The 15503-nt window shown below is 27.4% G+C and overlaps 1 protein-coding gene across 1 annotated transcript in view; it reads left to right on the forward strand.

Annotated features, from left to right (window-relative positions):
• The first annotated feature begins 2979 nt into the window (after positions 1-2979).
• Positions 2980-15503, forward strand: part of LOC107454590 (atrial natriuretic peptide receptor 1) — a 53418-nt gene continuing 40894 nt past the window's right edge. Inside the window, exons 1-4 of the mRNA XM_087167782.1 lie at positions 2980-3169; positions 6231-6365; positions 8998-9148; positions 13677-13768. Coding sequence (XP_087023908.1) covers positions 3071-3169; positions 6231-6365; positions 8998-9148; positions 13677-13768 — 477 coding nt within the window. The 5' untranslated portion in view covers positions 2980-3070. The remainder of the gene's footprint in view (positions 3170-6230; positions 6366-8997; positions 9149-13676; positions 13769-15503) is intronic.

A 15503-nucleotide genomic window follows, 5' to 3' on the forward strand; every position in this document is an offset into this window, starting at 1 on the left:
TTGTTGCAAATGTCTTAGCAAAGAATTTAATAAATGTGCTTATTTCCAAAAGTATGTCATAAATACTTTTCCTTGCCATTAATAAAAATATTTGCTGTTTTTAAAAAAAAGAATAGAAAAAAATACAATCTGTGCAAGGAAAAATATGTATATAATAAATAATATGCATATGATAAAAAATATGTAACTATGTAAATTTAAATATATTTAAATTTAAATATATACAAATTTATAAACGTTTTTTAAATTTATATATTTATATATTTTAAAACGTTAAAAAAATGCATAAATTTAAAAATGTTTAAGAATTTTAGAAAAAATTCTTATAAAAACATACAGATAAATCTAAAACTAATTTACAGTGATAAACAAAAATTTATTTAAAAAATTATTCTGTGGAGAAAAAGATTTAATTAGCATTTCTGCTTGAGGCGGTGATATCATATTTGGTGATGTAAACGAGCTTGTCTTCAAAACATAAATTGTTTGCCAAATTTAATACAGCATAATATTTTGTATAGAAATATTCTTTCATTTTCTTAGTAATTAGAATAAATTTTATTAATTTGTTACTTTTCTTACAATAAATTAAAGATATATTTAGGGAGAAAAACATCAATACATGAAATGTGGACAATCAGTTAGGTGATCATCATTAATAATAGCCGTTTATTATAAATATTAATCTGATTTTTTGGGACAATAACAAGGCTGAGATGTATCATTTTTTGAAAATAATTTTTGCACTATTCTCACATTTTCATTGCTGTTAACTTGTACGGCCGTCAGAAAAGATTTTACAAAGTGGTAACGAAATAACTAATGAAGTAGAAAAAAAATTCAAAAATAAAACTGCTACGCCAACACTAAGCATAACTGTCTAAATACTCATTACTTTATGTATGTGTTTAAATTACCGATTTGTTCTAGTGAATAAAACAATTTTTTCACTTTAACCTTAAAGACAAAGATTAAGTTTTAAAAGATAAATGTAGTTGCGACTAAGAAAACTTTACTGCGGTTACCATACAAGTTTTCAGGTATGCATTTTAAAAACTGAAGAAAATTTTTTTTTATCTTCTTATAAATATAACTTATTTCAAGATCTATAATAATTTGAATCTAGATTTTGAAGCAATTTCAATGGAGGCACATGGCTATTCTTGTGGACGATTCACAGTCATCCGAAACCATTCTTCGCCGAAGTTTATCAACTGTAATTCGTGATACTGATTATGAAATTTTCCCAATCTACAAGGAATTTTACTCACCTTTAGAACCTAACTACAAATCCATGTTACGAGATGCTTCAAACGGAGCGAGAGGTAATTTGTATAATATCAAACCGTATTTTTTTTAGTTATTTTTAATGAAGGAATGAATTCCATGAATTAAAGTACGGCCAGTCTCTAATTAAAAACAAATAAACATAGAAGTAAGAAATTTTGAGGTATTGTGCAATAAACAGTTATTTTTCGCATGCTGTTTTTGCTCTGGATGCATCCAGAAAAAATATAAAAGCAGCATAAAGTATGAGATCCAGTCTAAAATATAAAATTTTTAAATAAAGTAGTTCGTTAAAAAAAAATTTTTTTTTATTCGTATTCAAAAGTTTATTAACAATTAATTTAAAGAAGCTTCAATGATGAATAAATGTTTCTCTTAGATCTGAATATCTGAAAATAAGTGCAAATTTAAATAAAAATTAAGATGCAAAAAAAAGAAACCAATGTTTCATGCTTTATTTCATAACCATAAATCATTAAAATGCATAATAAAATATTTTTCGCTTAATTTGAATTAAATTAATCCAAAATAATGAAATATATGTTTAATAAGAATTATGTGCCTTGGTTTTAATCAGAACCCGCCACTAAAAGCCGTACAAACGTATGTTCTTTTTGTTCTTCAATGCATTCATTTTTTGCCTGACTTTACATGCATTTCAAATGCTCTCACGCAAAATGGTCAATTAGTTATAAGTAATCTTTCAGATATCTTACTATCTTCTTTTTTTTAATCTTAAACAGTTAGACTGCTATCGCTACTGTATTTCTAACGACATCTCTATTTCTCTTATAACTTTGAGTTACAATAAATGTTTCAATTTGCTTAACAATGTCATTAAAATGTGTGTTTCTTTTTTATATCTTTGCTATTTTATGCGCTCTACTTTATGAAATCAATTTTTGTTTTATTTTCATTCCAATTATAATGTCAAATAATAAAATTATAATATTAAACATAAAGAGGAAAGACATGGATAGTTAAATGGTTGGAAATTGATCAAAAAATACCAAACATTATTTTTCATACATATTTTAATTTGTATTTATGCATAACTTTAAAACTCTATTTCATAAGTTGCATTGCCTTTGATATTATTACTTGAGAGTGAAGGATAGTTTTAAGCTAATTTTTCTGAAACCTCAAATTCTCTTATTCTATATAAATTATAAATAGAGAAGCTCTTTTTGGTATTTTCTCAAATCCTTACAAAAAACATTTTTGTTATTTATATTTATTATACTGATATTCTTATATTATACTACTAATATTCTTAATAATGCTTATTTCTAATTCCTTATAATATAAATCATTAGTAATCAAAGTAATATTTGAAATGTATAAAAGAAATTGATAAACATAAAAGCATTGGAAAATAAATAGCAAAATAACAAAATTGAAATACAGGTATTATTTTTAAATGCTACTTTTAACTTAATTTTATTTAATTATTTCTTTATTTATTTATCTATTTATTAATCTATTTATTTGCTTATTTATATTTATTCATTAATTTATTTATTTTTTTGCAAATTTGATAGTAAAATTATTTATATACGGGAAAAAGGCGATATGTCTCCTTAAAACCTTTTGTATTTGTTGAAAAATTTTTATGACTGGAATAGATAGCAGATAGAGTACTGCAGATAGAGACTGGAATAGATAGCAGACAAGTATTTTTAACTAGATAAATCATAAAGGAAAAATTTGTTTTTTAGTGTTTTTGCTGTTATCGTGCGGCAGCGTAATACGCGAAATTCTCCTCGCTGCGTACGACTTAGGCATGGACAACGGTGAATTTGCTTTTCTAGCTGTAGAACTTTTGAAAACAGATAACGGCAACAGGTTTTCTTGGTACAAAGAAAACGATACTAGAAATAAAGTAAGTTTTCTTTAACTTTTAATTGTTTTAAATGCTATCTATATTTATACTATATACATTGCAAAACTTTTTCGTGTACTTTAACACGAAAATTGTGGAACTATTTCACACCAAAGTGAGGTTTTACTAAGTGTTTCTCAACAACAAAACCAAGGATCGGTTTAGTAAAACACCTAGAATGTTCTTTTACTCGACTTAGTGTAAAGTAACTGCCATTATGTTTGTTTTCTAGTAACACTAAAATTTATAATTACTGTAAGATATGGTGCATATGAGAATCAGTGAATTTAATTTTACGATGCATTCTAAAACATGAATCATAAATTTAAGATGCATATATACAATATTTGCTAAAAAAATTAGTTTGTTCAATTATACACAAATCACAGGCAGAATATTAATATAAATCAAAAGAAATAATATAAATAGAATTTTAATGCTATAAAATAATTTTATACAATAGATTAAATTATGTAAATCTCATGAGAACTTAAATATCATTACTATACAACTAAAATCATACATTCATTTTATAACAATTAAAATGAGTAGTTTGACAAATCACTTCGGTAAGAAAATTGATATTACCTGGCAAATAATTGACCACAGTTATTGTTTTATATGAATCATTAAAGAGGATTGAAACCTACTTGATATTAGATAAGGTGTAACCAATTTGTTAATCAAATCCGACAAGAAGAACTCCTTTTTCACATCTACACTTCATTTATATTAACTTCCATCGTGGCCACTATATTGTCCCAATTATTCGCTTTTCAACTTCTAATGATGTTACAAAAGTATTTTTATACACTAGTGGGCTGCGCCCCCTGCTCGCTAACGCTCGCCAACCCCGAAAATTGTTACGCAATCTTATATGGTTTGCTTCGCAAACCAAGCTCGTTTCGCTCGCTACTAACTTAGGTACATTGCAAATGCACAAAATTCTAAGAATTCAAAACAATCATTCAAATCCATATAAAAACTTTTTTTAAAAAATTACATCTTTTTAGTAAATACTAAGTCATTAAAATAAATTTGAATTCAAACAAATGACGTGTAATTCGTTAAACCTATTAAAAATGTGCTTTTACTTCTTGCTCGAAAGTATTAACATGACTTTTCAAGATATGAGAAGTTATTTAAAGAGCAAATAGACTCTCTCTCCTTTTAACCTAGAGCAAATAGTTTCTTCTTCAATTACACACATACATGAGCACATGCTCGAGGGACAGAACTTCATCGTACGGATCGAAAAAAGAAACTATGTAGGTAATGGATGTAGGCTATGTAGGTAATGGATAAATATTCGCGATATAAATCAAAAATCGTCAAATAAATTCGTATTACATAAATTCGTGAAAAAAAGCGCTTTCGACAAAATACTAAAATAGAGATCGATCGATAAAACTACTCACTTCTGCCTAGCTTAATAGTATGAGATTGTCGCAGCTGAAGCCCTCTGGTTATTTCAGTCTCTGTTTTTAAAAGCGCTATATGTTGAGCCACCACAGCTAGATTTGGCATGCGACATTTTTAGCGGCAATCATTGGTCGATTCGCCGTGTAAGAGAAATAGTAACGTAAACAAAACAAAGCAAACGTTGCCACCGGCGGAAAAGAAATACAGCCAAAATTTGGGAGCCACGTAAGAGAATTATATATATTTGATTCTCTAATATTATTTCTCCCAAGAATTAAATAGTTATTAAATATACACTAATAATTTGCTAAATCTATAAAAATTAACGAGCTGCGGATTGGTGAAAGCTTTATAAATTATTGGTGTTAAGATGGTCAAACGTATGGCATAAAAACCATTTATTTGATTAAATTTACTTTTTAGTTTTGTAATTTTTACTAAATGTGTGGTAACAAGAACTACAATTTTAAAAACCAAAATTTCTGGAAAACCGTTACCATACGAACGTTTTATGATAAATTACCAAATTAATGGTTTAAATACCGTATATTTTGGTATTATTAACCAGAATATCATTTTTTTTCTTCAGAAATTCCATTATCATGCAGTATAATAATTTTACCAAAGTTTTTTCTACGCATATCTATTTCACTTCATTTTGTCTAAAAATACATAGCTGTTATAGTACATTGAGCAGAGGGCTATAAACTTAAAAAAGGAAATAATAAAGCAAAAAATTAACTACACACTATGCAAAAAAAATTTTTAGCGCAGACTTATTTCTAAATTAGTGAGACTATAAAGCACATATCTGATATCGGTTTCTCTCTCCAGGATGCGGCTTTTTTAATTACATTTTTAGCCTATTTTTTGCGGAATGACATAAGAATAATGAGTAAAATCCTAGAATAGCTCTCCTCTTAGAACATTTTGAAATCTCGCCAAGTTGGTGATTATTACTAGGATTAACGTAGCTGTTTGATTATTAAAAAAAAATAATTTAAATTATTATTAATTTTTTAAAATATTTTTAATAGAATAAAAAATAACTTACCTTTACTGTGATGGCTATACTAAAAATTTACTCGCGCATTCCTTCGCCATTTTTAACCGGTACCGCACAAAAAAAATTAAAAAATGAAATAATAACGTTAACAAATGAAATAACGGTTAAAAAATGAAATAACAACGATGATTTTAACAACAAGAGCACAAATGGCGAAAAAATAAGCCCTTTTACCTCTTTTCTAACGAAATCCAACTTTCGCGTAGGTATACATATCAAATAACCAATCAGGTTTAAGAGTCTTGATCATGGTGTGATCGGACGTTTAAAATAATCTCCCCAAAATATGTCCTAGTTTGGAGAGATTTTCAAAAACTTCCTTGGCAAGATTTTAAAAAATCGCCACGAGGTGGGCTATTCTAGGATCCACCAGAATGTTACCAAGTTCATTAAAGCAATAACTACTCATTAACAAAAAAGGAGAGTTTATCATAAATGAGTTTCTTAAGAATAACAATATCACAGTACTATATCTATAGAAGAAAACAAATTTAAAAAGACTAATTTTTATGAATTTTTATAATAAATTTATGCTGATTGTACTAAAGAAAGAAAAATCATGTTTTGTAACAGGAGGCGCGAAAAATGTTTGAATCGCTGATGTTAGTTTCAGTGAGAGTTCCAGTTTCAGAAGATTACGATAATTTTGTGCGAAATATTCAGGAAACAGCAGAAAAAGAATTTTCCACGATTCTTGCCAAAGATGCGGTACGTATTTGTTAAAAATATTCAACTGAAATATTTTCAATTCCATTGCTTTTTAAAATACAGAAAATTTTTGATAAAAAGAAATAAATATAAATCTCTAAAAATGTCTGATTTTAAAAATTCCATAAAGAAAAATAAAAACCTTAACAATGAGCACTCTATAACACTAAATAAAGAGATTATTTAAAACAGATAAAGTAATTTTTGAAAACCTTAACAATGAGCACTCTATAACACTAAATAAAGAGATTATTTAAAACAGATAAAGTAATTTTTGAACTATGCATTATTTGTTTTTCGAATTTGAACATTGTAACATAAAATAGGAAGTAGCAGTTAACTTAAGTAGATATCAAGATATCCAAATTGAACTACGGTATATGAATAATAAAGAATCATAATAATGAATAGGTTCCTTTAATATATGGTATTTTTCCATAAAGTAAAATAAAAATAGTCGATAAATAATAATAATATCACAATGGAATAATTTTTTTTCTCTGTTGCATGCGATTTTAAAAGGGTTTTAAATACTTTCGTGTCGCTGATTTCAAATCTGCTATCGGTTTCTCTCTCAATTACATTTTTAGTCTATTTTTCGTGGAATTGTACAAGTTTAAAAACGTTATATGCAACAGTGGGCCGCATAAATGTTGCGACAAAATTCTAGAGAGGTTAGAGAACATCTTTAGTATCGATTTGAATAGGAACCAATGCCCGGAAATATCGCCATACAACGCAAGAACTGCCCCGCTATTATGAACTGCTTATGAACTTGTTCATGATAAAAAAGCTCCCCTAGCCACGTACGATGACATTTCTGGGCATGGGTTCTTATGCCATTTTAATTCTGATGATGTGCCCTAACTCAGCTAGAAACTTGTCTCAGCATTTACGCGACCCCCCGCCACAGATAACCTATTTAAACTTGAACATTTCAACAAAAAATATACTGAAAATGCCAAAGGAAAAATCTGCAGCTTTCGGAACAAAACTAGTTTCAGATTTGAATTTCCTACTTCCGAATAAAGCAATATTAAGTGTTTGTATGAAAGCAAGAAAAAATTTGCTCCCCAATTAAATTTATTAAATTTATTATGTTATATATTTACTAAACATAGCTGCCATTTTCTGCTCTTTCTGGTTAGGATTCCTTGTAATGGAAGCGATATAATAAATGATTTTACAATTGAAGGAAATACTTTAAAAATTAACTTAGTATCCTTAATTTATAAAGTCAGAAAAACAATTCCAGCTGAAAACAAAAATTATAAAAATTTAAAATATCAGGACACACACATATATGTGTATATATATATATATATATATATATATATACATATATATATATATATATATATATATACATATATATATATATATATATATATATATATATATATATATATATATATATATATATATATATATATATATATATATATATATATATATATATATATATATATATATATATATATAGATAGATAGATAGATAAATAGATAGATAGATAGATATCGATATAGATATACAATAAGATAAGGGAAAAATATTCATGAGGGTGCCCCTTGGCAAAATTGGCGACTTATGTTTGGCGCTATTCCTGTTTGCGCGGAACACCGCGGTAACAGTAATGGAGGCCAAAACATAGTGATATTTCAATAGAACATCGGAAAATTTCAACAAAACATCGACCCAAACTTAATAAAATTGCAATGAGCATAATATAAGCAAAATTAATAAACCCAATAAAATGCATTTTGAATTAAAACAAAAATTAATGGAATAAGTACAGAAAATAATCGACTCACTTTATTTAGCTATAATTTCCTCACTTTTAGATACACAGAATTCTCTAATAGCAGTTTTGTTTAAATTTATCATGACTAGAATCTGTGGTGCCGGACTGGCGAACATATCTTTCGCACAAACATGACATTTATACCGATTACTAATTAAACTTTCATTCATACACCAGTCAATCACTGCTTTTTTTCCCATTGTTATTCAAATCATACAGAAACTTAAGATTTATCTTACTTACCGAAGTCATTTTCAGGACCAGAAGCAAAATTAACCTTACCAGCCGAAATCCAACGTAGAACTAACTGACCTCTGAAATTACATATACAGTTGAACATTTAAAAATAACGCTAAAATTTAAACCAATCAGAATCACGATTGGGTTTCTACATCACCCAGATTGGCGATCTACTACGAACACAACTTGGCGAGAATTAAGGGGCACCCTCAAATATAGTCTACCCATATAGATAGATAGATAGATAGATAGATAGATAGATAGATAGATAGATAGATAGATAGATAGATAGATAGATAGATAGATAGATAGATAGATAGATAGATAGATAGATAGATAGATAGATAGATAGATAGATATCGATATAGATATACAGAGAGAGAAAGAGATATGAGTTTGAAAAGTATTAGGATGGCTTGACGCCATTATGAATCAGAACCATATTCTATGAACAATGTCATAATTTCTGTATAGGATAAACATGCTTATAGAATAAATGTCACATCATTCTTGAAAACCGGAAGCTCTGAACTACATAAATAAGTGTGGAATTAATCAATCAAACTTATTTTTATCTATATACATTTCAGATCAACCCCATGATTGGCTCTTTTTACGACTGCGTCTTGCTGTATGGATACTCTCTCAACAAGACTTTATTCGAAAATGCAGATCCCTACAATGGAACGCTGATATCAAGGCAAATTTGGAACTCAACGTTCCGCGGGGGTAATTCCTTAAGTAAAGGACTTCTTTTTCTTAATTGCCTATAAACGCTTTAGTCCTAATGTTAAAGAACAGGCACGCCTTACAATATCATTTTTATCTAAGACGTGTGCAAAATTAGCTTTGCAATTCGCAAATTGCATTATGATAAATATTATCACTTTCACGTAATAGGGTATCAGTTTGTCTTATTTTACTTAATATAAAACTTAAACGTGAGAAAATGAAAGCAATTTTTTGAGCGAACAATAATTTGAATATAGAATTCGAACATAGAATTAGTTTTAGAACATAGTTTGCTCTTTATTAGAATTTCATGTCCCAAATATGTCTAAGACTTACAAAAACAATTTCTAAACTACATTTTGTCTGTAAAATAGGTATAATAATAAATCTTAAAATTGAAAGAAGGTATCGGTATATCTTATTTTAAAATAAAAATGAATGTTATAAATTATTCTCTTTGAATAAAACATTTTACGGATTGCATCTTTTGCTTGTGATTAAAATTTGATGTATCAAATATTAAATACAAATACAAATCCTAGAGTTATTTTAAATGGGAATTTAAAAATAAAAAAGAAATAGGAAATATGATTTAGAAATAAGAATTTAAAATTAAAATATATTATCGGTTCTGCGATTAGAAGTTTTTGGTGCCAGCTCCAAATTTCTTCAACTTTTGAGAAGTTTATCATTTAACAGTTAATGGTTGTTAATCTCCTAATGATTAAGACATCATTATTCTTTGTTTAATAATATTTATTCCGTAAATATTTTAAAATTTTCTATCAGAAAAGTTAACTTAAATAAACACAAGATGTGAAATCTTAAAGAATAATACAAAACAATGCATGATTTTTACAAACTCATTAAGCATTCCAACTGAATGGTGATTTTATCGCTCTTCTTAAAATGCACAAATCAAATTATCAATTTCTAAATGCATATTTTATACAATTCCTATTTTGATGAAAAAGTGACAAAAAAGTATTAGAAATTCAACGTTGTAAAAGATTTTGTATTAAAATGAAAAGCTTGTTTTCAAAACATTTAAATTCAGGAAGTAAAGCATTTATTTATTATAAACAAAAAAGGGAGGAATATTTCCCCTTCCTCTCTTAAGAAGAAAACCGAAAAAAATTTTAGTCTGTTTTCGAACGCCATCCTCATAACAGTTTGGAGCGGGCTCCAAAAACTCCATGTCAAGGAACAGACCTATAGTTTGCAAAATATTAAATCAAACAATTATGTGATCTGCGTTTTGTTTGCAGCTAAAATATTGTAAATCAAAACAAAATTCATTTTAAACTAAAATAACAGAAAGCGCTTGCATGCCCTTTAAAATTTAGAAGCTGACAAGCATATTTCTTCATAAATCATTTGCCTATACTTTATCATTAAGACGCACAAAAAAAAGCCTTAAACAGAAAATATGCTGAATTTCTTTTCCTGACAGATAAAATAAATTTCAAAAATTTTTTATAGGACCTGGTGTCATTAAGTTTTTAAAGTATGCACTTTTAATATTTTCAAGATCGATAATGATTGTTCAGAAAAGTATTTTAAAGAAAATATTCAATAATTCATTAAATGTTCTGATATGAAAGCAATTTTTAACGCTTACTTATTCATATAATTTTTTCCTCTTACCTTCACTTTGGTATCATTTATTTCGTTCGTATTACTCTTATAATTTAATTAAATGAAATCGCTGATAATAACTTAATGACACTTTTATATAATATTGTTTCGTATTTATATTATTTTTTATGGAATTTACACCTCGGTTTTGTATATAATACACACATTTCAAACCTATGGCTTTAAATTCATGACAACTCAATAAACACTTGCACATTTCTATTAAAAACTTAACATAACCAAGATCGTATTTCTTAGACGTCATCATTATTCGAGAATTATTTTAATTTTTTTCTTCAATAGGCTAACATTCATCAGATGGTACGTTATCACATAGATCTTCAATAAAAACTTTGCCAGAATCTATTTTATTTAAATTTTATTCTGGTTGCTACCTTCATTTTGACCAGATTTAAATCAGATAGATTTAAAAAAGATTTCATTTGTTGGTATTATCCTATAAGGAATTATAAAAACTTTGAATAAGTAATCAGTTAAAAAACAATGCATTTTATCGTTAATTTTTCTAAAATTTAGTGTCAAAAACTCAAAAAACTGGTGAAATTTGAATAAGCAGTTTTAACACTTGCTTAAAACTTATCAAAATGAATTTTGACTACAGAAAGAGTATTTTACTTTAGGAAAGTTACATTTTATTCTAATTTGCTTTTATCGTTTGTTGCTTGATTTTTAATCACTTATTTTTTTATTAATTTAGGTTAACATTTTATTTGTAAATACGCTGCTCGCATTTCATTTATCTTTTTTGTGATAGTTAAAAAATTAATGTTTTATCTACGTAATTTGTTTTTGAAAAAAATATTATTTTTGAAAAAAAAAACGCATCTGTCTCTATACTTCAGCTACATATTCAGCTAAATATTTTATCTAGCAATTTATAGGCAATTAAACATTTTGAAATAAGTCAGAAAAACATCACATTTTTGTGACTAATTTATTGTTTTTAATTCAATAAATCAAAATTATTGTTTTGAAAATTAACTATTCCATTCGCTCTAGGAAGCAAAATAAACTTATAATTCAACTACTAATTTCATTGTATTTGCACTTGAGTTTTTAAATATGGAATAATGAAGAATAAAAAATTTTTCCTTAGAAACCAATAAATTTTTTATTTCAAAATCAGTGTATAACATTAAATTAAGTGTAAAAGCTTTCGTCTACATGCATGCATTATTCAGCGGAAGAAAAATCATTCGAGATATCCAACTAATTTAAACATTTAGTTTAATAAAATTAGAAATTCAAAGACGATTTTTTGTTATTATTATAATTTTTATTGATGTTATTTGGAAAAATGGTCTCATTGGTTTAAAAAATAATAAGTTTATGAGTCTATAGTAATTAATGCAGAATTATCTACGTATTTATGTAGCATATTTATGTAGCATATTATGCATTATTTATGTAGAATTATCTACATAAATAATGCAGAATGTTTTTATGTATGTGTGTATGTATGTACCCTATACAAATCAGCAAATTTGGTGTTTAGTGTTAAAAAGAAAAACTGACCACCATGAATAACTTTTGATCCAATGATTGGATTTTCACGTTCTAGATTCAATCTTAATCGTTTGAGAGGGTGATCTCAAATATACTTATTAATTAGTACTGACGATATTTTAAGTTGCAAAATCAGAATCAAATATTCGATTTATCAGGAACTATTTGACCAATTTCGCTCAAATTTTGTACTTTACCATGTGAATACCTTAACCGGAAAGCATGGAAGGGTAAGAGCCGCCTGTAAATTTAAAATTCTAAAAAACCTATCCATTTTTCAATTAAATTAGATGATTACGAAAATGATGGAATGAATATGAAAATACAACTAAAAGATTTTCATAAATAAAATTTCAAAAAATGAATTTTCAATAGGAAGAACAAAAAAACATACAGATTCGAAATATATTCCCTTACATGCTGGATAACAAATATTTAGAAGCTTTCAGCTAGTGGAAAAGGTCCTAAGAATTTCTTAGAAATTATATATTTACGCTATTTCATAAGAAAATGCTCAAAATGATAAGGAAGGAAGTGGATAATCAGAAGGAAATCTAAGTTTTGATAGGCAACATTTGATAAGCAATTATTTAAAGGAAAAAATTTAACTTCGAAATTAAAACTCTACAATTTTTTAATTGTCTAGTTGACAACAAACTATACAAAGTTATGATTGACAGCTGGTGTTACATGCGAACTTAATGTCGGAGACGAACGCAGAAAAAGGATGAATTATTTTTTTCCGCTCTTTAAGAAAAAAAAATTTAATTCGATTTAATAAATTTCGAAGTAGCCTTGAAAAAAGAAGAAAAATGTTTTCTGAACCAGACGAAATTCCTGCAGCAGAAAGGAATAAAATTCAGGAAAATTATATTCTCTTCTCCTAACGTTTTAAGTTTATTGAAAATTGTTGAGATACCATAACAACCACAAACAAACAAACTAAAAAATTTTAGAAAAAAGTTTGAAACAGAATCCCAAGATTTTTTGCATGGTTAACTCAACAAAAGCAGTAAAATTGATTCTACCCTTTAATATTTACTAAACTTACCTACGACTTTTCTTAAGCGGTAGTATAAAACTTATTAAATTTTATACTTATTAATACATCAAATAACCATTGCCACAGATTTTATAACCAAAATTAAGCATTAAACAACGGTTTTATGTAATACAGAAATGTAATTTAGCTTATTCATTCATACATATGTAAACTGTATATTTAATACAATTGTACAGCCATAAATAATGAGGAAAATAATTTGATTATTATTTATTTTTCTTCATCTGAATGATGCATTGGTATTGACGTTTGAATTTTACGAGGTCGCATTATCTTACAAATGAAACTGATAAGTTGGTACTAAAACAGCTCTTACAGGAAATATAATTATTAATGAAAACGGAGATCGGGAAGCTGATTATACTCTAAATGACATGGATCCATTTACTGGACTCATGACGGTAAGTACGAATATTATACTTGTTAAAATGCCAAGATATGGTTATGTTTCATAATCTACACACAATACAATAAATAGATCTTGATTTAAACAATTATAATTTATTATGACCAAACCACGCTGGGAAAAAGTATATAGTTAAAACCACCAGAATATGATAAAATTTACCTTGTTTAGGAACAGAAGCAAGCTCAATAATTTTTAACGTAGTGCTTTGATAATAATTTTAGTTAAGTAAGCAATAAAATATGATTTTATAATATGTGATAAAATTTTACATGTTTTGCAAAATTCGGTAATTTTTTCATGATACCTTAGAGTATGGCATAAAAACCATTTATTCGTAGAAATTTAATTCTCAGTTTTATATTTTTTACTGAATGTGTAGTAATAAAATTCATAATTTTGAAATAATTTTTTGTATAGTTTGATTTTAAAAACTTAAATTATGGTTTTTCTACTAGGAATAGCATTACCATACAGTACGTTAATTTTACCTTAAAATCGTTTCCTCCGTACAAAATGATAGTTTTATTTGTTTGAATTTTGAAATTAACTATATCCGGTATCCCCCTAATCTAACCCATTTATATTCATAATTCGATGATTTGAACTTTTATTGTAGCAACTATCTATTCACAACTGATACAAAACATGTACAAATTGAGAAGTTTTCTCGTTTTTCAATGTGTGCAATACGTTTCCCGGCAATGTGGATGACGTAAGATACCTGTTCTATTAATAGTTCGAATGAAGAGGTATACAGCCGGAAGAATATTTTTAATAGTTCGTAAACTAATGCCACAAAGAGATTTCTTTATTTTAGGAATCAAACAAGGGTTACGTCCAGAGAGTATGGCTAATATTACAAAACTTCCCAACCCTATCGAGTGATATTCTTCTTATAAATAACATGACGACTTGGCCAACAAATATTTGCCACCTTTTGAAGTCACTTAAGGAAGATTTTGTCCCACCTTCTTACCACTGTTCTGTATTAAATATTAAGAACGAAAATAAAAGCGTGCTTGTTTGAGAGTTTTAGCAGCTCAAAAATACTTTAAAAAAGGTTTTTGCATTCATTTTAGTAGGATGTTCGAATGGAAGTCATTAACCAATATAATTTTTACGCCTTTCTTATTCTTAAAGTTAGCAATTTTTCCGTATTTAAGCATTCCAAAATTTGAATACTTGTTTCTTTTTTCGACCTACAAGATGAAGATCTGTCCCTCGAGTATGTGCTTATGTATGTATGCTATTGAAAAGAAACTATTTGCTCTAGATTAAAAAGAGAGAGAATCTATTTGCTCTTTAAATAACTTCTCATATCTTTAAAAGTCATGTTAATGCTTTTGAGCAAGAAGTAAAAGAGACTACATAATACCTTAGAAAACGGTTAGTGAGGAACAATCAGTGGCATAGATTATTAAAAATATTTCATAGATTGATATGGGGTTATTGGATCATTAATAAAATGGAATTATAGAATGAAATAAGACCATATGTATCAGATCACGCAAATGCTGCAAAAATGTCTTCTTCTTTCTTCCTTATCCCCAAAATCAGCAGGGCTAAACAATGCCCATGAAATTCATGACCCGGAGGAAGTCGGCAACCAAAAATAGGTTATTTAGAATGTCCCTTTTGTCCAGTCCAAGACAGTCCAGGATATGTTGGGGAGAAGTCAGAGTTCCATTGGAAGTACTTGAGTAAGGTAGTAAATTTTTCCAGCGTGG

Source organism: Parasteatoda tepidariorum, chromosome 7, assembly GCF_982258835.1.
Source record: "Parasteatoda tepidariorum strain Cologne lab strain chromosome 7, Ptep-v5.0, whole genome shotgun sequence".
Lineage (NCBI taxonomy): Eukaryota > Metazoa > Arthropoda > Arachnida > Araneae > Theridiidae > Parasteatoda > Parasteatoda tepidariorum.